The sequence below is a fragment of the Solanum pennellii genome, chromosome 5, assembly GCF_001406875.1.
Source record: "Solanum pennellii chromosome 5, SPENNV200".
NCBI lineage: Eukaryota > Viridiplantae > Streptophyta > Magnoliopsida > Solanales > Solanaceae > Solanum > Solanum pennellii.
The window spans coordinates 22,620,280-22,648,053 of NC_028641.1; the positions used below are offsets into that span (position 1 = coordinate 22,620,280).

The 27,774-nt window shown below is 37.0% G+C and overlaps 2 protein-coding genes across 2 annotated transcripts in view; both read right to left on the minus strand.

Annotated features, from left to right (window-relative positions):
* Window positions 1–18,421: 18,421 nt before the first annotated feature.
* Window positions 18,422–21,655, minus strand: LOC107019373. Its single transcript, XM_015219889.1, has 3 exons — window positions 21,642–21,655; window positions 19,137–19,565; window positions 18,422–18,770 (listed from the first exon to the last, which is right to left on the minus strand). Exons 1-3 carry the CDS (start codon window positions 21,653–21,655, stop codon window positions 18,422–18,424), a joined length of 792 nt encoding a protein of 263 aa, XP_015075375.1.
* A 4,685-nt stretch (window positions 21,656–26,340) lies between these two features.
* LOC107020304 (mediator of RNA polymerase II transcription subunit 23) overlaps window positions 26,341–27,774 on the minus strand; it is a 49,615-nt gene continuing 48,181 nt past the window's right edge. The window contains exon 22 of the mRNA XM_015220606.2: window positions 26,341–26,668. The gene's annotated coding sequence lies outside the window, so the exon portion shown is untranslated. The remainder of the gene's footprint in view (window positions 26,669–27,774) is intronic.

Sequence of the window (27,774 nt, forward strand, 5' to 3'; positions counted from 1 at the left end):
CTAAGTAGGACCTTCCGAAAGGGAAGACTTGGGGCCAAACCTTCTAAAAGAATGGGCTACTTAGGGTAGGTGGTCGTATGGGACGCTATCTATCCATTGCACTAAGTAGGACCTTCCGAAAGGGAAGACTTGGGGCCAAACCTTCTAAAAGAATGGGCTACTTAGGGTAGGTGGTCGTATGGGACGCTATCTATCCATTGCACTAAGTAGGACCTTCCGAAAGGGAAGACTTGGGGCCAAACCTTCTAAAAGAATGGGCTACTTAGGGTAGGTGGTCGTATGGGACGCTATCTATCCATTGCACTAAGTAGGACCTTCCGAAAGGGAAGACTTGGGGCCAAACCTTCTAAAAGAATGGGCTACTTAGGGTAGGTGGTCGTATGGGACGCTATCTATCCATTGCACTAAGTAGGACCTTCCGAAAGGGAAGACTTGGGGCCAAACCTTCTAAAAGAATGGGCTACTTAGGGTAGGTGGTCGTATGGGACGCTATCTATCCATTGCACTAAGTAGGACCTTCCGAAAGGGAAGACTTGGGGCCAAACCTTCTAAAAGAATGGGCTACTTAGGGTAGGTGGTCGTATGGGACGCTATCTATCCATTGCACTAAGTAGGACCTTCCGAAAGGGAAGACTTGGGGCCAAACCTTCTAAAAGAATGGGCTACTTAGGGTAGGTGGTCGTATGGGACGCTATCTATCCATTGCACTAAGTAGGACCTTCCGAAAGGGAAGACTTGGGGCCAAACCTTCTAAAAGAATGGGCTACTTAGGGTAGGTGGTCGTATGGGACGCTATCTATCCATTGCACTAAGTAGGACCTTCCGAAAGGGAAGACTTGGGGCCAAACCTTCTAAAAGAATGGGCTACTTAGGGTAGGTGGTGGTATGGGACGCTATCTATCCATTGCACTAAGTAGGACCTTCCAAAAGGGAAGACTTGGTGCCAAACCTTCTAAAAGAATGGGCTACTTAGGGTAGGTGTTGGTATGGGACGCCATCTACTTATATCACTAAGTAGGCATTCTGAAAGGGAAGAATTTGGTGGTTTGTTGGGCGTCTTTTAATGTCTTTCCATTGATTGAGAGGCTTGTTTCTCCCGAGTTGAGTAAGCCAAAAGGGGTAGTCTTGAGGATTGGTTTGGTATGTATTGAAGGAGTCATATGCATACTTCCTTCTTGTCTTACCTTAGTAAGTCATAGGATAATCTTGAGGTAGGGAAACTCTTACGGAAAATGAGTTCACTTTCTCATTCGCTTGGCCTTGGAAGTTAACTCATTTAGATCAGGATCAATTCATTGTAATGTTATAAATGTTTCATTGTTATGTTCAATTTGAGTTTATTTTAAAGTTTAGGAAGTTTACCGTAAGGTGTTCATTTGAGTTCAAAATTATGCAAATTCTTCTCTAAGTGTTAAATGATGATTCTTATGATGTTTTTCTTTTATGTTCTTGAATGTTTTGTTAAATTTGCATGAAATGTTATTTTGCTAAAATATCCATTTTCGCATGTTTTTGCGTATGCCAAACTTAGTACATTATTTTTACTAACCGCATAATTTTCTATACTACAAGTAAATGTTGGAAGCAGTTTGAAAGTTGAAGTTCAAAAGGTGAAGTTTGGGAAAGTTCCTCTCAAGACAAAGTATGTCCTCACATATTTGAGGGCATAGTCTGTTTCTTAATTTCTTAGTTAAAGAATTATAATGCATCTGTTTCAATGTAAAGGGTCGTGTCCCTATGTTATTTACGTTGTGTCTTTAAGTTAGGCTTGTGATGATGATATATTTCTAAGTATTTATCAAACATTCCTTTTTATATCAAATGTTTTGAATACGCACTTCTTTTGATGTCTTATGTAATGAATGATAGGTAAAGGGCTTGTACAAGACACCAAAGGGTCAAGTACGCCCGGTCACAAAACGAGGATTCTCCCTAACTTCTAGGGATTGCTTTCGGGTCGTGACAGACTTGGTATCAAAGCACGATGTTTTGGGAAAGAGTTTAAGGTCTAAAAGTCTCACAAGCAACGTCTAGTAGTTTCTTGGTCATTGGTGTGAGTCGCGACACATCCATGGATAAGATGTTATAGGATGATAGAGTTTCATTTTCTTCATTACTCTTCAATCATGCCATAGAAGTTTACTAGATAAGGTCTCTCTCTCTTGTGTTCCCTTGTCCGGTGGTTTTGTAGGTGTGATTGACTGGAAGGGGAGATGTTTCTATGTTTGAGGGAGAGAAGAGGTGAGTTTTGATGTTATAATGGTTTTGTGGCTAGATTAGTAGAGGTGAATGTATGTTTTAAAATTTTTGATGTGATGCCATTTATAGCTAGGTGTGAATTATGAGACTGAAAGTGTTGTGATGAGAAACTTTATGGTGATCTAGTTCTAAGCATGGTAAGAATGATAATGATTGAATAGAGTGCCTTTGACAGATATGAGTTATCTTGTGATCATGCTCAATGATGGTAGAAATGCTTTTAGGTGTAAATTTGGGAAATGTTGAGAGAATGTGGAGATTTTATAGAAGTTGAGGCAACTCCCTTGTTTGACTAATGTTTCATAGTGTTCTTATGATTGATGGATGTTGTGGTGTAAGTTTACACTAAGATGGAAATGTGGTATGAATATCTAGCGAGGAAGTTTTGTTCCATGAGATTGAGTTAAGTGGTGCCTAAGAGTTGAATGAAGTTATGTTTAAGAGAGTTTGTCTAGGCTTGAATTCTAAGAGGAAAGTGTTATGCTTAACTTTTAAGGTTGATGTTTAATCTTGATGTGCATGAGTTGAGGTTAGTGTGAGTTATTACCTTGTGAGAGGCACAATGGTGCTTTGAAGTATGAGACCTTGAAGATGACTTTACCCTAAGTGGGGGAGAATAAAAATATGGAGAAAAATTGCATGTAATGTACTTAGTCCAAGAGAATCCTCAAAGGTCACTACGTGGGAGTGGTTGTATGGGATGCTACTCTCACATTGCACTTAGTTAAACCTACATAGTCTCTTTGGAGTAAGTTAGTGTGCTCTTGTCTCTCATATTGTCATGTCATCTCGTTAAAGTTGCTTGAAAGGTCCTTTATGGGAATTTTTAAGCCTTTGACATAGTGATGTTTTGAATTCACTGTAATCAAGTTCAAATTTTGAGAAAATTGCATTTTTGTATGAACAATGATTTCAATGTGGTTAAAAATGATGTTTATAAGCATTTTTAATGTTGTAGAAGGTAGTTCCTCCATGAGTGAAATGAAAGTGATATTAAATTTGTGATGTTTTGAAAAGTTGCCTGTGTACAGTGATATTCACGGAAAGTTTTGTTGATATTGAGAAAAAAAATGTTCTGGTTGAAGTTTCAATGTGTGAGAAAGTGTTGCATATGAGTATGTTTAATGTTGGATAAGGTAGTTCCTCCATAAAATAATGTTAAGAATGAATTTTGACTTGTTGAAGTTTGCTAAAAGTGCTTATGTTGCTAAGTGTTTGAAAAATGTAAAATGATGCTCCTTTCTAGTTGATATTTTGATTTTTAGTGGTTTTGATCGATATTGTAATGTCTTATGTGATTCTAAGTGAGTCCTTATTGCTCTTGAAGTTTTAGTGTTATTCGAGGACGAATGTTATTCTAATTGGGGGAGAATGTAACGCCCTAAAACGAACTAAGGTGAACTAGAGCCTCATGATTGTTTCTTTAGTTAATTTGAAGTTAAAATAAGTTACTTTAGTTTTCGTAGGCAGTGTTTCAAGTTTTCTTATGTTTGGGGGTCAAACGCCCATGAACGTCCATGACGTTCGGAAGGTATGCCTTAGATTGTGCATGTGTGTCTTGATGTGTTTGTGTGAGCTTTATGTGTTCGTTTTGCTTGAAAATTGCATGATATGTTCCTAAGACCTAGATGAATTAGTTTAGGGGTTTAACGTCCGTGAATGACCCCACATAGGACCCACAAGGGGCCCTAGATAAAGGGCCCAAGAATTGGACAAGACTGCCAAGAACACTGCCCAATCGACGGAGCAGTCTACTGGGCGTAGGTCCATTGACACCACGTCGAATTGGACAACATTTCCATACTTGGTGGGATGTACAGACCTCCTTTAACCATCCTCTGATGCCATCGATTCCCAGCAGCACGGGCCGTCGACTCATCGACGCCCAGTAGCTTGGGACGTCGATTGGCCACTTCCAAAAGCTGTAAGTTTGTTGGCTTGGCTTAGAATGTTTGGTAAATTCACCCCAAGTCTTTCATGACCCTAGAACGTTAGTTGTAGGGTTTATTATATATATTAAAGTTTTCTAAACCCTAAGACCTCATTTTAGACCCCTCTTCCAAACACCCTAAATCCCCTCTCTCTTAGATGACTCTCTAAAGTATCCATGAAAGCTAGAAGTCAAGAAGTGCTAGGAGGGCTGTTGGTGGTCGTTTCTCCATCAAATATTTGGTATTTATTCAATGTGAGGTATGGTATCCAACCTTGAACCCTCTTTCATTCAAGGAGTCAATTCCAAAATATTTCAAAAAGGGTTTTCAAACTCAAATTTTTTCTATATTTGATTTAAAGCATGGGTCTATTTGTCAAAGTGTTGTAATAATACAAATGCGTTTATTATAGTATGAATTGATGATTTTAATGTTAAAAACCTAATGAACTCATGTAAATGCATATTTCAAAGTTTTAGCTTATGAAATGGGTTAAATGAACATGAATTGGTAGTCTTCAAGTTGTGGTTTCTTATGGTTGTTATTGTTGTTTAGCTACTGACCAAAGGGCTTTATTATGAGGAAATATTGAGTAAATTTTCATAGGTGATGAAATCTTGGATTAAATGTCAAGTTGGTTATGTTGTTTAATTTCAATTTCAAAAAGCTCTTGAGTGGTACGGTCCACCTTCTTGGTGGCGGTTATTACTTGAATTATATGAATTTGAAGTTATTAGTTTCTTGTGAATGAGACTATTTGGACTTCTTATGTGAATTAAAATTTTAAAAATGTCATTCTTGTTAATTGTTCCTTATGAAGTGATTATGTAAAGTATGTTAGAGTGTATACTTAAATGAAGTTATTCTTGTTAATTGTTTATGAAGCTTGTTATGAATTATGTTAAGGATTATATATAAAGGACTTATATTATTATGTGAAGTATGTAAGATGTGTGATCTGATGAATGAAGGTATAAGCATGTATAGGAGTTATATATGAATGAAGTGAAGATTATGTGCAAGGTGTGTTGACATGTACACACACACTCACACTTGAATGAATGAATGAAGCTAAGTTAGGTCCAAATGGGGAGTTTTGGGTTGAACACTCTTCGGGAGTTGAGATGAAGTGTTTAGTAGCAACCCCACTACATCCCATGAGCTTTCTAAGATAGGTTGGAGGATGAATATCCTTCATGAGTTGAGATGTGGTGTTCAGTAATTTTTTTAACCTATAGCCTATAGTTTTGAGAATCTGTGGGAAGTTATGCCTAGCAACGAGACGATATGAAGGAGCGGTTAATTACACTTCGTGAGTTGAGATGTTGTATTACAATGTACCTCTTCAGATGAGTACTCCTCGTTAGTAGAGAATGAGTTACTTAGTAGCAATCTCCTTATACCTTAAATATACGCCCGCATAGGTGTAGCTATTGGGAAAGTTATGTAAAATCCAAAAAGAATGACCTCATTCTAGGCAAGTGAGGATCCCTCATCCGATAGGGGTTAATATCAAAATTCCATTTCTATCTCTCATGGTCTATGTCAGTAATGCTAACTCACACAAAATAAATGAACGTGCTAAGTAATCTAAAGTAGTGTTATACTTAAGGTGAATAGTTGAATGGGACACTATTTATCCATTGCACTAGGTAGGAAATCAGAAAGGGGAGTCTTGGTGAGACTTATTTGAATTGAATGAATTAAGTCTTCTAAAAGAACGTACTACTTAGGGTAGGTGGTGGTATGGACGCTATCTATCCATTGCACTTAGTAGGACCTTTGGAAAGTGAAGTTGGTGCAAAACCTTCTAAACTAATGTTCTTCTTAGGGTAGGTGGTGGTATGCGACGCCATCTACTCATTGCACTAAGTAGGCATTCCGAAAGGGAAGACTTTATTGGTTTGTTGGGTTTCTTTTAATGTCTTGCGATTGATTGAGGGGCTTGTTTTTCCCGAGTTGAGTAAGCAAAAAGGTTTATTCTTGAGGATTTCTTCGGTGTGTATTGAAGGAGGCATATGCATACTTCCTTCAGGTCTTACCTTAGTGAGTCTTATAATAATCCTGAGGTAGGGAAACTCTTATGGAAAATGAGTTCATTTTGTCTTCGCTTGGCCTTGGAAGTTCACTCATTTAGAATAGGATGAATTCATTATAATGTTATAAATGTTTCATTGTGATGTTCAATTTGAGTTTATTGTGAGGTTTAGGAGGAGTTTAAAATTATGGAAATTATTCTCTAACTGGTAAGTGATGATTGTTATGATGTTTTGCTTTTATGTTCTTAAATGTTTTGCTATATTTGCATGAAATGTTATTTTACTAAAATGTCCCTTTTGGCATGTTTCTGCATAGTCCATACTTACTACATTATTTGTATTAACCCCATACTTTTCTATACTATAAGTATAGGTTGGAAGCATTTTGAAGGTTGAAGTCTAGAAGGTGAAGCTTAGGAAAGTTCCTCTCAAGACAAAGTATGTCCTCACATATTCGAGGGCATAGTCCGTTTCTTAATTTCTTAGTTACGAAATAATTATGTATTTCTTTCAATGTAAAGGGACTTGCCCCTAAGTTGTTTATGTGGTGTCTTTAAGTTTGGCTTGTGACGATGAGATTTTTCTAAGTATTTATAAAAGATTCCTTTTTATATCAAATATTCTAGAAAAGGTTTAAATTCGCACTACTTTTCATGTCTTATGTAATGAACGATAGTTAAAGGTCTTGTACAAGACACCCCAAAGGGTCGAGTACACCTGGTCACAAAACGAGGCTCCCTAACTTCTAGGGGGTGCTTTCGGGTCATGACACAAGTGGTTCAGACGAGGCTCCAAAGAAGAACCGTTTATATTCTCTCCTCTCTATAGGTGATCAAGAGACTTCTCCCGACGTGGTGACCGGTATGTTGAAAGTCTTCTTTAATTATGTATATTCCTTTCTTGATCCCGGTGCTATTTATCCTTTGTTACTCCTCTAATAGCTAAAAAGTTTGATATTTTACACGATATTTTGCATGAACCTTTTATAGGGTCTACTCTGGTGGGTTAGTCGGTTGTTGCAAAAAGGTTGAATAAAAATTTTCCTATAATGTTGCCCAATAGAGTTTCTTATGTTGAATTAGTAGAATTCTATATGATTGATTTTGATTTTATATTGGGTATGGATTGGTTTCATGCTTGTTTTGCTTCTATTGATTGTAAGACAAGGGTGGTGAAGTTTAACCTTCCAAATTAACACATTGTAGTGTGGAAGGGGGGAAACTCTATTCCTAGAGGTCGTATCATCTCTTGTGTTAAATCAAGCAAAATGATATCTAAAGGTTGTCTATACCATATTGTAAGAGTCCTAGCTTTAGACTCCGAAATTCCTACCATTGAGTCGGTCCCCGTATTGAGTGAATTTCTAGAGGTCTTCCCTAATGATCTTCCCGGTATTCCTCTCAAACGGGAAATTGATTTTGGTATTGATTTGCTAATGGATACTAATCTCATTTTAATTCCTCCTTATCAGATGGCTCCGACAGTTTTGAAAGAATTGAAGGCACAACTCAAGGAATTACTAGATAGAAGCTTCATTACACCTAGTATTTCTCCATGGGGTGCTCCGATTTTGTTTGTGAAGACAAATAATAGGTCCTTGAGAATGTGTATTGATTACCGCCAACTCAATAAAGTCACCATCAAGAACAAGTATCCTCTCCCTCAGATTGACGACTTGTTTGATCAACTCCAAGAGGCAAGCTACTTTTGTAAAATTGACTTGAGGTTGGGTTATCACTAATTTAGGGTGAGGGGTGAGGATATACCAAAGACGGCATTCCGTACTAGATATGGTCATTATTAGTTCTTAGTAATGTCTTTTGGTCTCACTAAATATCTGGCGGCGTTTATGGACCTAATAAATAGAGTGTTTCAAAATTACCTAGATTCATTTGTCATTTCTTCATTGACGACATCTTGGTATATTCGAAAAAAGAGTGTGATCACATGAACCATTTGAGGGTATTATTGCAAGTACTTAAAGAACATCGATTTTTTTCCAATTATAGCAAATGTGAGTTTTGGTTGAGGTCGGTCACATTTATTAATCGTATCATCTCTATTGAGGGAGTTGAGGTTGATCCAAGGAAAATGGAGGCGGTGAAAAATTGGCCTAGACCTTTGACTCCAACCAATATTAGGAGTTTCTTGGGTTTAGCGGGTTATTATCGGAGGTTTGTGGAGGGTTTTGCATCCATTGCATCTCGTTTGACTACTTTCACCCAAAAGTGTAAGAAATTTGAGTGGTCTGAGGCATGTAAGAAAAGCTTTCAAATGTTAAAAGATTGCTTACTTCCGTTCCAGTGTTGACCTTACCGGAGGGTACAAAGGGTTCTGTTGTGTATTGTGACGCATACCGAGTGGGTTTGGGGGGTGTGCTTATGCAACATGGAAAGGTGATAGCCAATGGTTCTAGGAAACATAAGGTACATGAGCGAAACTATCCAACTCATGACCTTGAGTTAGCAACCGTGGTGTTTGCCTTGAAAATATGGAGGCATTACTTGTATGGTGTTCTTGTTGGTGTTTTTACTGACCATAAGATTCTCCAATATGTGTTTACCCAAAAAAAGTTGAAACTCAGACAAAGATGGTGGTAAGAATTGTTGAAAGATTATGACATGAGTGTCCTCCATCACCCCGGTAAGGCTAATGTGGTTGCAGATGCCCTATGTCATATGACTATGGGTAGTGTATCCCACATTGATGAAGCCAAGAAATACCTAGTGAAAGATGTTCATAGGTTGGCTAGGTTGGGTGTGAGGTTGGAAGATTCTCCGAATGGGGGTTTCATGGTGCATAATAACCCCGAGTCATTATTGATAGTCGAGGTGAAGTTCAAACAAAACCTTGATGAATCATTGATGGAGTTTAAGGAATCGGTCCTTTGGAAGCTTAATGAGGCATTTTCCCTAGGGGGAATGGTATTTTAAGGTGCCAAAAGAGATTGTGTGTTCCCAAGGAAGATGGGTTGAGGGACCGGATCCTTGAGGAAGCCCATGGGTCCCGCTACTCCATTCATCCGGGTTCGATGAAAATGTACCATAACCTTAGGGAAGTATTTTGGTGTGAAGGTATGAAGAAAGACATAGCGGAGTTTGTCGCTAAGTGTCCAAATTTCCAACAAGTAAAAGTTGAACATCAAAAGTCAGGTGTCTTACTACAAGAAATCCAAGTTCCTACTTGGAAGTGGGAAGACATCAATATGGATTTTTTCATAGGTTTACCTCGGACAACAGCAATATGACTCTATATGGGTGGTTTTGTATAGATTGACGAAGTCCGCTCACTTTATTCCCATCAAGTCTACTTATTAGGCGGAAGATTATGCTAGGATCTTTATAAATGAGATTGTGTGTTGCCATGGTATTCCGTTATCCATCATATCGGATCAGGGTGCATAATTCACATCTAGGTTATGGAGGTCATTCCAAAAAGGGTTCGGTACTAAGGTGAAGTTGAGTACCGCTTTTATTATTGATTTCATGGGAAAGTGGGGTAAGCATTTTCCTTTGGTGGAGTTTGCTTATAATAATACTGTTCATTAATCCATTTCCATGGCTTCCTATGAGGCCTTGTATCGTAGGAGATGTAGGTCTCCTATTGGATGGTTTTAAGTGTGAGAGACTTCACTTCTTGGTCCCGATTTGGTTTATAAGACTTTAGAGAAAGTTCATATAATAAGGAACCGGTTGCAAACGGCCTATTGTTTGCAAAATTCTTATGGCTATCATTGGAGAAGGGATTTGGAGTTAGAAGAAGGTGATAAGGTGTATTTGAAAATTTCACCAATGAAAGGGGTGGTTAGATTTGTCAAGAAAGGAAAGCTGAGACCTAGCTATATGGGTCCCTATGAAATATTGCAAAGAGCTGGTAAAGTTTCCTATGAATTGAAACAACGTAGTGAATTGGATTCGGTTCATCTAGTTTTCCATGTTTCCATGCTTAAAAAGTGTATTGGTGATCCCGATTCTATATTTCCTATAAAGGGTCTTGGTGTCAAAGATAACCTCTCTTATGAGGAAGTTCCGGTTCAAATTCTTCATAGGCAAGTCAGGAAATTAAGGAATAAAGAGGTGCTTTCCATAGAGGTGTTATGGAAGAATCACCTAGTTGAGGGTGCAACATGGGAGGCCTACGCCGACATGAAGTCATGTTACCCTCATCTATTTGATAACTAAGGTTAGTACTTCGTACTAATAATGAAAATCATGACTAAAATTGAATTTTTTTTAAATTTTTAGTGAATTATTGCAAAATGTTAATTTTTTATTTTTGCTTTACAATGATTACAGTGAAGTGAGCATGTGAACTTGAAATTTTGGTCTTTGGCTTATTTTGAGTTATGTCGTGCATTTTGATATGGTTAGTCTTTATGAAATGATATATAGCATGTTGTTGGACTGAAATTTGACCTAATTTGTTCATGTAAAGTATGTTGAGGTCATGTTGTTGTTGTGAGGAGGATATTCCTCATAATGAAATGTTGAGCCTTATGTGAGATAATTGAAGTTTTGAACTGCCTTGGTGAAGTTATATGATTGATGTTATTATGTATTGTTGGTGGTTGGGCTGCTAGTCTTGAGTCTATTCCTTCCAAAAGAACTTTTGTGTCATTCGGGGACGAATGTTCCTAAGGGGGGGATAATGTAACATTTTGAAAACTTAAGACGATTCATAAGGTCTAACATAGATGTCATGGGGTCTAAACACTGTTTAAGACCTATTTTAAGTAATATAGGTCATTTAGGAAGTATAGGAATCAAAACGTCTAAGAACGGCCATGACATTCGAAAACTAGTTCTAGGAGGTACTAGCATGCCTAAGCCTATTTTATGAGCTTTTAGAAGTCGAAAATCCATAAAAATTGGTGGAAGGGTATTTAATAGGTGTTTAAGATGATTCTTGGTCAAAAAATACAGGTACGACTCCCTAAGGGCCCACAAAGGGCCCTTGAGGAGGACCCTAGCACGTAGGAGGCAACACTGCCTGGGCAGTGTGCACTAATGAAACACAAACGACGGGGAATGTGTTGATTGACGGGGCATCAATTCTGACCGTCGAACAACACTTAGCCATATCGTTGGAGCCCTCCCCTGCAGCAGTCTTTGACCAGAATGACGGTTATGCAACACGGAAGGTATAGTGCCCGTTGACTCATAGACGGACCATCGATCAGGGTTCCGCCTGCGAGGGTCAAATTCTCGGCACATTTTAACTTCATTTTATTTAATTATTTAGCATGTTAGGTGATTAATTAGGGGTTTAAGGGAGTCTAATTAAGATAATTAAGACCCAATATAAAGGCCCCAACTCTTATTAGATTAAACACAACTCACAAAACATATCCTCTACCTTCTCTCTTCTTTCTCTCTCTATTTGGAAAATACCATTGAAGATTAGCTAGGCGAGGGATTTTTGGGCTTAAAAGGGACGATTTCACCATCAAATATTCATCAAACGTTGAGGTATGGGATCTTATTGTCACATCCGGGTATACCTCCCCCAGACATAACCGGCGTCGTCGCCCTCTTTGAGTACTAGGACTAGCCTCTTAGTCTTACATCATCACATTCATCGATCAAAAAATACGGAAGAATTAAAACTTTTTAACTATATATAATCGGAGGTTTACATAGACATGTACATACACATAATAATATTAATATCGAGTATATATAGACTCGTTCTATAAGAAGGTTACATAGCCTTCTTCTTTTATTTCACATACATATATAAGATAGAATAAAGTCTAATTGATTGCCTAATCTCATACCATTTAATCGATTATCACAATATGGGCATGGCCCTACATCAAAAGTAAGAAGACACATATAGGCTTATACAAATCGTACACAATGAAAATAGAACGAAATTAAAGAAGTCTTAAACTCATAACAAAGAAACTCCATAAGCAAGATTTAGGTATCCTCCTCAGAAAGTGAGGACCTAACCTACCACTTGGATGAAAGGAGATATCCAAGTCTTCAACAATGTCACCTTTGAAACCCTTCAACGACCGAAACCTATAATGTTGGGGAAAAAGGAAGAAAATGGGGTAAGTAATCCACATGTACCATGGAAGAGACAATATGCACATATAACACCAAAACATGTCAAAAAGGGACTTTTGGTAAAATCATGCCATTTTACTCCTTTAAGAACTTATGCACAACCAATAGTTAAGGAAGTCAAAGGTATATCAACATGATTGAACCCGTAATATCGTATACTCTATCGCCAAGTAACATCATCACAAACATGAATAAGAGTAATCACATAAATAGCAAAGTAAGGCAACAAATCATAAATTCCCATAGAGTCAAATACTGCAATGGCAGGCAACAAATCATAAATTCCCATAGAGTCAAATAGTGCAATGACCAATCAAAGCCCCATAACCCTACTCAATCAAATCACCCAACAAGAACTATAATTAGTATCATACTTCACACAATACAACCTTCATATATTCATAAATTTATATCAGTAGTAATGAAGACCATTGTTCGTAAGCATCATAATCATCACATAAAAATCTTAACATTTATCACCATCCATATACATAGTATTAACTTCCCAAAGCTCCCTTCAAGGCAAACTAGTGCAAGGCATAGAAAGAGTCTCATACCCCTACCTAGGCTAAGTCAAACCCCTCAAGTCACTTTAGTTACTCTATACTTCATTCTTTTATTTAAGCTTAGGGAATACTTGATTCAACCGACATAGACCACATGAGCTAAATGTGGAATCCGGTGTCATAAGACCACCGATGGAAGGTGGTCTACTGACAAAGGTAAAAACTAATATAAACATAGATTTCTAGGTGGATCCACTAGCTGGCATCCTATGGTGGCAACATAGTTTATGTATCTTGGGGGATCATGGAAATATCAACTCTACACCCTATATTGGGTCATGAGGCTATCCACCCCATAAAGACCGTAGTGAACCTTACCTTCTATACTTGGGGAAAGTGTCACTCCCTCACATACAAGATCACTTGGTGCTAAGATACGTCCCTTTATTGAAATGTCATTAGTGATTATTAACAATCTAACTTAGTTTAATTCATAGGGTCTAGCCCTTGTATATTCATCATCATAGCTCAATAAGAATTGCATGAGTAATAGTTCTTTCATCACAATTCATATAAGTAAGGTTAACAGTTTACATATCACATCATAGTAGGGCACATTAATATACATCGCCATCCTTATACATGTACAACCTAAGAAACCTCACAACCAAAGTATAAGACATTTCATTAAATCATCGTTTCATCCTTTAAACTAAAATAAGTCATACTCCAACATAACATCATGGCTTGATCACAATCGACCAAAAATTGGAGTAAGAAATAGGATAATCAAGACTTACCAAGCCTCCTCCATAGTTCATCATAAAGTCCTTACAATCAACCACAACTCAAATTAATTAGGGTATCACATCAATATAACTCAATAACCAACATGATAATAAGGTTAGAAAAGTCACTATTGTATAATTCAACACTAAACCAAAGCTTGAAAACATGATATCTAAGTCTATCTTCTTAACCTAGATCAATACTCAAGAACTAGCATGAAAGAATAAAATTCATTATAATATGTTTATGATCAGTGTAATAACAACAACTAAAGATGATTTAACCGCTAACAAAGTCAATTGAATCAATCCAACATAATTCACATCAAGATCTAACCTAGGGTTAAGGGTTAGAGATCATGTTCTTCAAGTTGAATCAAACCATTGAAACTACCCACAATTAAATTCACTTACATGTTATGATAACCATTATACCCTAAAGAAACCACGAATAACTAAATTCACAACATCAATTTCGTAACTAGATGAAACCCATAAGAAAACTCAACTTTTGAAATCCGTTTTGAAAGAATCCTTTATGGAAAGGATCTCAAAGGTGAATAGAACTCATACCTTAATGATTTGTTGAGAATGATGATGAATACACCCTTTTTAAGCAACAAATTCACTTCCCAAGCTAAGCTTCTATGGAGTCTTTCAATTAGAGAGAGAAAGTAGAGAGAAGGAATAGAGATTACTTTGAGAGTTGTCCTTAGGTTAATGAGGGTTGAGGGTACTTATAGTGGGACTTAATCAACTTAATTAGTATCCCTTTAATCCCCAACTAACCCCTAAAACACTTAATTAATTAAATGATATAATTTAAAATTTAACAGTGAAACTCGACCCTCACAGAAAAGACCCCGATCGATGGTTCGTCTGTAAGTGGAAGGACAACCGCCCCTCCGTCATTCACTCCATCGTCTCGGTCAGAGTCATTTTAGGTGAGGGCTCCCTACAATTTGTCTAAGTGTGGGACGATGGTGGCATCGATGCCCCGTCGATCCACACACGGACCGTAGCCTCCTCCTCTGCACTCTTTCGATGAGTCTAGAGACTGTGCAAGTGAAGGGACCTTCTCCACTAGCCTAAGTGTGGGATGACGGTGGCATAGACTCCCCGTCGATCCACACATGGGTTGTCTTCTGTCCCGTTGATGCACACTGCCAGGCAATGCTGCATCAAACTATAGGGGTCCTACTCAATGGCCCTTGGTTAATCCTTGGGGAGTCGTAACCGTACGTCTCAACCATGGAACAACTCAAACACCTATTAGCTACCTTTCCTCCAATTTTCGTACATTTCCAACTCCTAAAAGTTAGTCAAAAAAAGCTAAGGCACACTAACATCCCTTTGAACCAACTTCCCGAACGTTTAGGAGGTTTTCGTTCTTAAACCTCTTAAATGACCTATATTCATTAGAAAAGGACTTAGAAATAGTGTTTAGACTTTTGACACCTATGTCAGGATTTATAATGAGTATTGGATTTTCAAGGTGTTACATTATCCCTCCCCCCAGGAACATTCGTCCCCGAAAGACACTAAAATTATTTTTAAGGAAGGAATAGACTTAAGACTAGCAGCCCAACCAATCAACAATATAAAATCAACATAAATCATGTCATTTCAACAACGCAAATATCAAAACTCATATTACCACACATAATTCTCAAAACACTTAATAATGAGGCATTTCCTTCTCACAATACTTATAAGCTCAACATATATTACATAAGTCAATTAACACAAAGTTCAACTTAACAACATGCTACCTATCATTTCATGAAGACTCACCATATAAAAAAGCACAACATAACTCAAAACAAGCAAAAAAAACAAAATTTCAAGTTTTTTTAAGAGCAATACTACAGTAACTTCACTATAAGTTCTTTCAAAAATGCATAATGTGCAAAACTTAACCCAAAATGAAGAAACTTCAATTTCTAGTCATACTTATATTATTAAAAAGAATGACTAACCTTAATCCTCAAAAAGATGAGGGTAAAGGGACTTCATGTCGGCCTTGGCCTCCCATGTTGCACCCTGAACTAGATGATTTTTCCATAACACCTTTATGGAAACCACTTCTTTATTCCTCAACTTCTTGACTTGCCTATCAAGAATTTGAACCGGAACTTCCTCATAGGAGAGGATATCCTTGACACCAAGACCCTCAATAGGAAGAATGGACTCGGGATCACCGATACACTTTTTCAACATAGAAACACGGAAAACCGGATAAACCGAGCCAATTCATTTGGAAGTTTCAATTCATAGGCAACCTTACCAACCCTTTGCACGATTTCATAAGAACCCACATAATGAGGACTCAATTTTCCTTTCTTAACAATCTAACCACCCATTTCATTGGTGAAATTTTCAAATACACTTTATCACCTTCTTCAAACTGCAAATCCCTTCTCCTATGATCGGCATAAGACTTTTGCCGACTATAGGCCGTTTGCAACCGATTCCTTATGATATGAACTTTTTCAAAAGTATTATAAATCAACTCGGGACCAAGAAGCGATGGCTCACCTACTTCAAACCATCCAATAAGAGACCTACACCTTCTACCATACAAGGCTTCATAAGGAGCCACGGAAATGGATGAATGAAAACTATTGTTGTAGGCAAACTTCAACAAAGGTAAGTGTATATCCCAAATCTCTTTAAAATCAATGATAAACGCCCTAAGCATATCTTCAAGGGTTTGTATCATACGCTTTGCTTGACCATCCATTTGGGGATGAAAAGCGGTGCTCAACTTCACCGTAGTACCTAACCCTTTTTGAAACGACCTCCAAAATCTAGATGTGAATTGTGCGCCCCGATCCAATATGATGTATAACAGAATGCCATGGCGGAACACAATCTCATCTAGAAAGATTCTTGCATAATCCTCCGCCTAATATGAAGATTTGACGGGAATAAAATGAGAGGACTTATTCAATCGCTCCACAACCACACATATGGAATCATAAGACTTTTGTGTCCGAGGTAAACCTAGCCACCTTATTTGCCAGAGATTCAACTCCTTTTGGGTAAACACATATTGGAGACTCTTATGGTCGGTAAAAACAACAACATGAACCCATACAAGTAATGCCTCAAAATTTACAAAGCAAACACCACGGCCGCTAATTCAAGGTCATGAGTGGGATAGTTTCTCTCATGTACCTTTAGTTGCCTACAGACATAAGCTATCACCATCCCGTGTTGCATAAGACACACCCCAAACCCAGTTGGGATGCGTCACACATACACCACAAAACCCTTTGTAACCTTCGGTAAGGTCAACACTGGAGCAGAAGTAAGCTATCTTTCAGCAATTGGAGGCTCTTCTCACATGCTTCTGACCACACAAACATTTTAATCTTTTGGGTCAAACTAGTCAAAGGAGACGCAATGGACGTGAAACCATCCATGAACCTCTGATAGTTACCCGCTAAACCCAAGAAACTCCTAATATTAGTCGGAATCAGTGGTCTAGGCTAGTTTTTCACCGCTTCCATTTTCCTTGGGTTTACCTCAACTCCCTCACTAGAGATGATGTGCCCAAGAAAAGTGACCGACCTCAACCAAAACTCACACTTACTATATTTAGCATGAAATTGATGTTCTTTAAGGGTTTGCAATACTACCATCAAATGGTCCATATGATCATCCTCATTCTTCGAATATACCAATATCAGCAATGAAGATAATGACAAACAAATCTAGGTAATTTTGAAACACTCTATTCATTAGGTTCATAAATGCTACCGGAGCATTAGTGAGACCGAAAGACATGACCAAGAACTCATAATGTCCATACCTAGTCCGAAAGGTCGTCTTTTCTATATCCTCCCCTCTCACCCTAAGGTGATGATACCCCGACCTCAAGTCTATCTTTGAAAAGTAACTTGCCCCCTGGAGTTGGTAAAATAAGTCATCAATCCGCGGAAGAGGATACTTATTCTTAATAGTAACTTTGTTGAGTTGATATTAGTCGATACACATTCTCAAAGACCCATCCTTCTTTTTGAAAAATAACAATGGATCACCCCATAGAGATATACTAGGCCTTATAAAGCCTTGCCAAGCAAATCATTAAGTTGAGACTTCAACTCCTTCAATTCGTCCGGATCCATCCAACATGGAGGAATTAAAATGGGATTTGTTTTCGGTAGCAAATCAATACAAAAATCAATTTCTCGTTCGCAAGGAATACTAGGAAGGTCATTAGGAAAACCTCCTAAAATTCACTCACTACGGGGACCAACTCAATAGGAGGAATTTCGGAATAAAAATCTTGGACTCTTACCTATGTGAAAAGACAACTCTTAGACACCATTTTACATGCTTTTAGACAAGATATTATGTGACCTCTAGGAATAGAATTTTCCCCCTTCCACTCAACAATGGGTTCATTTGGAAAGTTAAACCTCACCACTCTTGTCCTACAATCAATGGATGCAAAACATGCATGCAACCAATCCATACCCAATATAATATCAAAATCAAGCATATCGAGTTCTACTAGATCAACATAAGAAACTCTATTGGTCAATGAATAGGACAATTTCGATAGACTCTATTAATAACAACCAACTCTCCCACTGGAGTAGACACTAGAATAGGCTCATGCGAAATATCGGGTAAAATATCAAACTTTTTATCTACTAGAGGTGTAACAAAGGACAAAGTAGCACCCGGATCAAGTAAAGCATACACATCAATAGTAAAGATTTTTAACATACCGGTCTCTTGCTCACCCCTAGAATGAAGAGAATAGAAGCGGTTCTTCTTTGGCGCATCACTATAACCACTTGGTTGTCCAACCTACTCTTGCTTCTTAGCATTAGGACAATCTCTCACCATGTGCCCGACCTTCCCACAACCAAAGCATTTGTCGGACAAAAGGAGGCAAGCACAAAAATTCTTCTTTCCACATTCATTGCAAGATGGTTTATCAATAGACGGACTCTCAATCTTCCCCTTTTGGACTTTCGGCCTAGGGGACTTTTCATCCCTAGACTTAGGAAATTCGGATGGAACTTGATTTGAGAATCTATTCTTAAATCTAGTATTGTCTTGAATCTCAAGCCTATTCTTTGCAGCTCCACCCTCAAAGGACCTTGCCCTCTTTGTATCCCTATCCTTCCTCTTAGCTTTAGCCTCCTTCACCATCCTAGCATGCACCATATGACGGTAAATGTTCATATTGTCACGTAACATCACCGAATGACATTCTTCTTCTAAGTCATCCGACACACTCGTCACAAATCGACTCATCTTGTCTCTAGGATCGGAGACCAAGGAAGGAGCATATTTATCCAATTTGATGAACTTGAAGGAGTAATCATGAACACGCATACCCCTTTGGCGGTTTATGAGTTCCACTACTTTGGCTTCTCTCATCTCTCTAGGGAAAAACCGATCAAGAAATGCCTTCTTGAAGATCTCCCAAGTCACCGGCCCTCCTCGAAGCGGTCTATTGTCTATCCATTGCGCATACCAAGTTTGGGCCACATCCTTGAGTTGGTATGGGGCCAACTCGGCCTTCTCACTTGTAGACACTCCCATAGCATAAAGTATCTTGTATACCTCATCAATAAACTCTTGCAGGTCTTCATCAACCTTAGACCCATAAAAGGTAGGAGGATTCATCCGAGTAAAGTCCCTAAGTCGGGAAGCCATAGTAGAAACTTGTTGATGAACCCTAGGTGCAACCTCCTGATTGGCTTGGGCCGTCATAGCTTGGGCTTGAACTGTTGTGGCTTGGTCTTGATTAGTGATGGATTGGTCCATTTGAGTAAGAATAGCCTTCATCTCGGCCTCCGTCATAGGTGGAGTATTAGTCGGAGCTTTATCATCAACAACAACCTCTTCAAGGGGAGGAACTTGATCTCCACGGGAAGGAGCTCTCGCATTCGCAATCTCCTCATCTCCTAGCTGTATTCCTCCGAGTATTAATTTCCTATAACTAAAAGCAAGTTTTAGGTGAAATCATATAAGTAATACACTCTAGAGGCACGATAATGGATTTCCAAAATGAGAGCGATTCCTAAGCATCAACTAAGTCCTTATTAATAAGTGTCGCGCGCTTCACAATTATGAATACCAACCTACATAGATGTAGTAGAGAGAAACATCAATTCAAAGATATTCAACCACATGCTCTGATATCAAGTTTGTCAAATCTGCATTTACCCCCACCCCCCCAAGATATAACCGGCGTGGTCACCCTCTTTGAGGACTAGGACTAGCCTCTTAGACTACATCATCACATTCATCGATTGAAAAATACGGAAGAATTAAAACTTTTTTACTATATATAATCGGAGGTTTACATAGACCTCTACATACACATAATAATATTAATATTGAGTATACATAGACTTGTTCGTATAACAAGGTTACATAGCCTTCTACTTTTATTTCAAATACATATATAAGATAGAATAAAGTCTCAATGATTGCCTCATCTCATACCATTTAATCGATTATCACAATATGGGCATAGACCTACATCAAAAGAAAGAAGCCACACATCGGCTTATAAAAGTCGTACACAATGAAAATAGAATGAACTTAAAGAAGTCTTAAACTCATAACAAAGAAACTCCATAAGCGTGATATCGGCATCGTCTGCGAAAAATGAGGACCTACCACTTGGATAAAAGGAGATATCTAAATCTTCAACAATATTGCCTTCCAAACCCTTCAACGACCGGAACCTAAAATGTTGGGGAAAAGAGAAGAAAATGGGGTTAGTACTTCACATGTACTAAGTATGAGACCATATACACATATAACACCAAAAAATGTAAAAAATGGACATTTAGTTAAATCATGCCATTTTACGCCTTTAAGAACTTATGCACAACCAATAGTTAAGGAAGTCAAAGGTATATCAACATGCTTGAACCTGTAATATCATATACTTTATCACCAAGTAATATCATCACAATCATGAATAAGAGTAATCACATAAATAGCAAAGTAAGGCAACAAGTCATACATTCCTATAGAGTCAACAAGTGCAATGACCAAGCAAATACCCATAACCCTACTTAATCAAATCACCCAACAAGAACTATAATTAGTATCATACTTCACACAATATAACCTTCATATATTCATAAATTCATATATTTAGTAATTAAGACCATTTGCATGTTCTTAAGCATCATAATCATCATATAAAAATATTTACATTCATCACTATCCATATACATAATATTAACTTCCCAAAGCTCCCTTCAAGGCAAACTAGTGCAAGGCATAGATAGAGTCCCATACCCCTAGCTAGGCTAAGTCAAACCCCTCAAGTCACTTTAGTTAGTCTATACTTCATTCTTTTATTTTAGTTTAGGAAACACTTTCTTTAACCGACATAGGCCACATGAGCTAAATGTGGAATCCGGTGTCATAAGACCTTACACCGATGGAAGGTGATCTATCGGCCAAGGTAAAACCTAATATATACGTAGCTTTCTAGGTGGATCAACTACCTAGTATCCTATGGTGGCAACATAGTTTATGGAGCTTGGAGGATCATGGAAATATCAATTCTAGACCCTATATTGGGTCATGAGGCTATACACCCCGTGAAGACCATAGTGAACCCTTCCTTCCCTAATTGGGGAAAGTGACACTCCCTCACCTACAAGATCACTCGGCGCTAAGCTAGGTTCCTTTATTGAAATGTCTTCAAGTATTTATTGACAATCATAACTTAGTTTAAGTCATATAGTCTAGCCCTTGTATATTCATCATCATATCTCAATAAGAATTGCATGAGTAATAGTCCTTTCATGACAATTCATATAAGTGAGGTTAACAGTTTACTTATCACATCATAGTAGGGCACATTGATATACATCGCCATCCTTATACATGTAAACCCTAAAAAACCTCACAACCAAAGTATTATACATTTAAATTCAATCATCATTCCATCCTATAAACCCTAAATAATACATACTCCAACAGAACATCATGACTTGATCACAATTAACCATAAATTAGAGTATGAAATAGGATAATCAAGACTTACCAAGCCTCCTCCATATTTTATCATAACGGCCTTACCATCAAGCCACAAATAAACATAATTAGGGTATCACATTAATATAACTCAATAAGCAACATGATAATAAGGTTAGAAAAGTCACTATACGATAATTCAATACTAAGCCAAAGCTTGAAAACATGATATCCAAGTCTATCTTCTTAACCTATATCAATATTCAAGAACTAGCATGAAAGACTACAATTCATTACAATATGTTTATTATAAGTGTAATAACAACAATTAAAGATGATTTAACCACTAACAAAGTCAATTGAATCAATCCCAACATAATTCACATCAAGATCAAACCTAGGGTTAAGGGTTAGGGATCATGTTCTTCAATTTGAATCAAACCATTACAATTACCCACAATTAAGTTCAATTACATGTTATGATAACCATTATACCCTAAAGAAACCATGAATAACTAAATTCACAACATCAATTTCGTAACTAGATGAAACTCATAAGAAAACTCAACTTTAAAAATCCATTTTGAAGGAACCCTTTGAGGAAAGGATATCAAAGGTGAATAGAACCCATACCTTAATGATTTGTTGAGAATTGATGATGAATCCACTCTTTTTTAGCCCCCAATTCACATCCCAAGCTAAGATTCTATGAAGTCTTTTAATTAGAGAGAGAAAGTAGAGAGAAGGAAGAAAGTTTATTTTGAGAGTTGTCCTTAGGTTAATGAGGGTTGAGGGTATTTATAGTTGAACTTAATCAACTTAATTAGTCTTTATATAATCCCCAACTAACCCCTAAACCACTTAATTAATTAAATGAAATCATTGAAAATTTAACAGTGAAACTTGACCCTCACAGACGAGACCCTGATCGACGGTCCGTCTGTGAGTTGACGGACAAACCCCCCTCCTTCCTGCACTCCGTCGTCTCGGTCAGAGACTTTGCAGGCAAGGGATCCCTCCAATTTGTCTAAGTGTGGGATGATGGTGGCATCGACGCCCCGTCGATCCAAACATAGACCGTAGCCTGCACCTCTGCACTGCGTCGATGAGTCCAGAGACTGTGCAGGTAAAGGGACCTTATACACTAGCCTAAGTGTTGTAATAAGGTGGCATTGACAACCTGCTGATCCACACACGGGCCATCTTTTGTCCTGTCGATGCGCACTGCCAGGCAGTGCTGCATCAAACTATAGGAGTCGTATTCAAGGGCCCTTGGTTGGTCCTTGGGGAGTCGTACCCGGACATTTCGACTATGGAACATCTCAAACACCTATTATCTACCTTTACTACAATTTTTGTACACTTACAACTCCTAAAAGTTAGTAAAAAAGGCTAAGGCAAACTAACATACCTTTGAACCAACTTCCGGGACGTTTAGGACGTTTTTGTTCTCAAACCTCCTAAGTGACCTATATTCATTAAAAATGGACTTCAGAAACATTTTTTTAGACTTTATGACACCTATGTTAGGCTTTAAAAGTAGTCTTGGATTTTCAAGGTCTTACACTAATTCACCTTTGAGACATTTTTCCTCATAGGGTTCCTTCAAAATATTTTCAAAAGTTGGGTTTCATGTGGTTCTTCTCAATCTCGAAAATAAGGTTATGAATTGAAATGTTTGTGTTTTCTATTGGATAATATGAATAATTTAACATGTATTCTAACTTAATTATGGTGTATCTTGATGATCCTTAACCCTTAACCCTAGGTAGGATATTTATATGAATTAAGTTGAGATTGGTTCAATTGACTTGGTTATTGGTTGAATTGATATAAATTGATGTTGTTACATTAATCATGAACAAATTAGAGTGAATTGTAGTCTTTCATGCTAGTTCTTGAGATGATACTCTAGGTTAGAAAGTGAATTAACCTAAGTGTTTTGTCTTAAGTTATGATGTAGTATTGAATTGTGTTATAGTAGTTCTTATAGCCTTATTATAATGTTGATTATTGAATTATGATGTTGTACATTTAAATGGGATTGAATTGAAGGTTTATGGTAATATATTGATGATGACCTAAAGGATATTTGGTAAGTCTTATGATCTTTATCCTTTAATTCCAATAGTGGTTAATTGTAATTGAGCAATGATGTTATATTTGAGAAAGCCTTGTATTAGGATTTATAGGCCGGTATGATGTTGAATTGAAATGTCTTGATTATGTTGTGAGGTTGATTAAGGTGTTTATGTTATAAGAATGGTGATTATGATCAATGTGCCTTAATATGATATGAAATACAAATGTGCTAACCTCTCTTATATGAATTGTATTGAAAGAACTTATACTCATGCAATTCTTATTGAGCTATTGATGATGATGATTATACAAGGTTTAGACCCTATGACCTAAACTAAGCTATGATTGATAATTAAAGGCTTAAAGACATTTCAAAAAGGGACTCTAGCTTAGCACTGAGTGAACTAGATTGAGGAGTGTCCCTTTCCACATAGGGAAGGTAGGAGCACTAAAATACTCTTGAGATTGGAGACTACAATGCATGTAGCATGAAGAGGGTCCCAACTATATCTCCTAGTTCTTGAACTATGTTACCCCCAAAGGAATACTAGCTAGTGGATCTACGTAGTTGCTATGTTTTATGTCTTGGTACTACCTTGGCAAGTAATTGACCTTTCTTTGATGTTGGGTTTTATGACACCGGATTCGACATTAGCTCATATGGTCTATGTCGGTTAAGACAAGATGTTCCCAAAAGGTAAAATGAATCAAAGGATTGAACTCTAACTAGGATAACCTAAGGATCTAGCTTAGTGTAGGTAGGGGTATGGGACTCTATCTAAGCATTGCACTAGTTAGCCTTAAGGGGAGTCTTAGGAGGATGTTAGCATGTATGTTTATGCTTATAATGATATATGATATGCATATGATGAACTTGCATATTGTTGATACTATATGTTGGATAGTTCACTTATGGATATGTATTGGTCTATATTGTTAATGTAAGATGAAATGTATATCTAAATTTCATGTTATGTGAAGTAGGGTGTTAGTCATGATTCTTGTTGGGTTACTTGATTAAGGTTATGGGGCTTTGCTTGGTAAGTGCACTTGTTGACTTGAAAGGGGGTTCATGGGTAGTTCTCTTGCTTTGTTACAATGAAATGTACTCTTATTCATGCTTATTGTTAATATAACTTGGATGTAGAGTTACTTGAATATGTATCTACTTGTATAATAGGAATGTTTGATTGGACTAGATGGGATGTTGTGGTATTATGATGAGCATGCCTATGACTTAATAAATGTGAAATATTGATGGGTATGGTATTGTTGAATATGCATGAAGGTTTTAAAAGGAAAAATGCGTACTTATGAAAATATCCTTTTCTTAGCATGTTTTATAAATATATGTGCATATGGTCTCATACTTAGTACATGTGGCGTACTAACCCTACTTCTTCCTTTTTTCCCAACATTTTAGGTTCCGATCGTTGAAGGCTCATTCGAGACGACTTGAAGAAGACTTGGATATTCTGTACCATCCAAGTGGGTTGGTCCTCACTTTCCGAGGGCGATGCCAATATCTCTCTTATGGAGTTACTTTCTAAGACTCTTATGTTCATTCTATTTTCATTTGAGTACGATCTGTATAAGACAATATGTGGCTTCTTTACATTGATGTAGGGTTATGCCCAAATTGCTATGATCTTTTAGATGGTATGAGATGAGACAATCCTTAGGACTATGTTCTATCTTATATATGTAAGTGCAACAAAAGTAGAAGGCTATGTAACCTTCCCATACGAAGGGTCTATGTATACTCTATATATATATTATGTGTATGTACAAGTCTTTGTAAACCTCCTAGTAGAAGTAATAAAAAGTTTTAAAATTTTTGCTAAATTCGACTTATGAATGTGATGATGTAAGCTAAGAAGCTAGTCTTAGTCCTCAAAGAGGACGACGACGCCGGTTACGTTTAGGGGTAAAATCGAATGTGACAAACGGTGTGAAGTTTACTAAACACTTTATAGGCTTTTATTCATAAACGTGTCATGCTTCACATTAGGATTACGACTCTACTCGATGCGGCTTTGTCTAATATTTGAGAACCTTTTTCTAAACCTGAAGTTTTGAATACCAAGTTTATTACGAGCAAAGGTACACCTAAATTTTTTTATCATACCACCAATATTTGAATAATATATTTGATAATAATAAAACAAGAACTCCAGAAGAGTTAATTATTTGTACGGTAAGTAGAAGCACAATGAAATCACATACCACATTAAATTAGAAATTTATTGAATAATAAAATGTATTGAAAGATTCTTCAAAAATTCTTTTAGTTACTCATTCTTATGATAAATTGATTACACCAGCTAATGTTGGTGTCAAATCCCATAAATTCTACCAAGAGGTGAATTTGAGTCCCATTCACCTATCATGTAATATTAAAAATAAATACATCTATGCAATTGTCACATGATCTTTTTGTCAACCGGTTGTTTGACATTGACAAGTTGCTCGCTCAAATATAAATTGAGTTACGAGCATAAATGTCAGATTATGTAATTAAGATAATATATCTTGATAGTATTGATTTATTTCCGAATTGATTATGCACTGATTGCCTACAAATGCATAGTTGAACTATGCTTAATGAGAACAAAGATTTACGTATTAATCAAACATATGATATTGCATGCTTCAATATTGATATACATCAGACCAATAAACTATGATTGATTCTCTCCTTTCAATTGGTTTAGGATCAAGGAGAGTAAACAAGCAACTAAGAAATATGTTGAATTATCATATGATCTTCATTTAAAAGATAATTCATGTCAATTACAAAAGCATTTGCTGACCCAAAAATAACCTCACATTTCAACATAAATGCTCCTATCTAATGTCCCGGAAGGAGAACGTCTGCATCATGCATGATGCAGAGTAGACCAATCAGTTCCAATTGCAATAATCAAGGAGCAAATCATCATAATGATAAAAGCAATGTGCTCTAAAGAGCCTATGATATAACACTTAATGAAACCTCAAGAGTGGTTCAAGTACCTGAAAATAATGAAGTGATAAGATCTCAATAAGCTATGTTGTAGTATAAACTGATATGAAATGACATCTTCTCAACAATATCTGTAGTACAATATAGTATACAACATTGTAAAGTTTATGAAAATTTGTATTCTACGACATCAAGCTTATTTGGCTTGCAGTCAAGACACTAGAAAATGTCATGCTTTTAATAATAATGGATGTTTTCATTGAAATGATGCATCTTGATTAGATAAAGATTTATTTGACCTACATTTCTGACACCAGAAGAAGTCATACTTTAAATATTAATGGATATTGTCACCTGGCAAAATTTGTAAGAAATTTTTTTAGGATTCAAAATGCCTGCAGCATTTACAAGTCTTTTCGCAAGCTTGTTCATAATCCTTGTATGGAACAAGTCAAGTAAAGGGACTAGTGACCTGAAGTGTGATACTAAAGTACCCACAGTCTAATACAAAGACAAATGTTGCAATCATAACTCTATTAAAGCGTGGCTTCATAAATTGAGGCAAAACGAAGTACATTTCACCAAAATTATTCTTCAAGAATAGTGATATTGACGTCTAATAAATTCTTTCAAGCGATAACCCAGTAAATTTATTCATCAAATACTTACCAACTTCAACGCATGAGAAAATGGTATAAAAATTGAAATGCAGAAACTTCAACAACTAAATTGTGGTCCTCACCAAGGGGAGTAAAATACACGTACCCTTTTTTCTTAAACAAAGGTTTTTGCCACTAGGTTTTCCTAGTAAGGTTTTTCATGAGCCAGCTAGCTGATGCGTATGACTATCTGTGTACTCTCTCTTTCACTGGGACTTTTTTCCCATTGAGTTTTTTCCTTGTAAGGTTTAACGAGGAACATTTATCTATTAATGAACATCCAAGGAGTATTATGTGTACACTGTATTATAGATGTCTATTCAGTACTCCTACTAGCAGGTCCTACAAGCAACTTACAACTAGTTTCCTTCAAGCAGGATGCAATGAGACAATAAGCAATGCAAATTATACGAATAACTCTGTACATTTTCTCTACATGGACATCTAAGGAGGATTGTTGTAAAAGAATGTAGATGATCCATGTGAAATCGGATCGA

Excerpts from the sequence above, each read along its gene's own strand:
- LOC107019373 (XM_015219889.1), bottom strand. Across the intron at positions 18,771-19,136 it reads TCTACAAGTGAGAAGGCCGA|GATGGTGAAGGAGGCTAAAG; the intron begins GTTGGCCCCATA and ends GGTGCATGCTAG.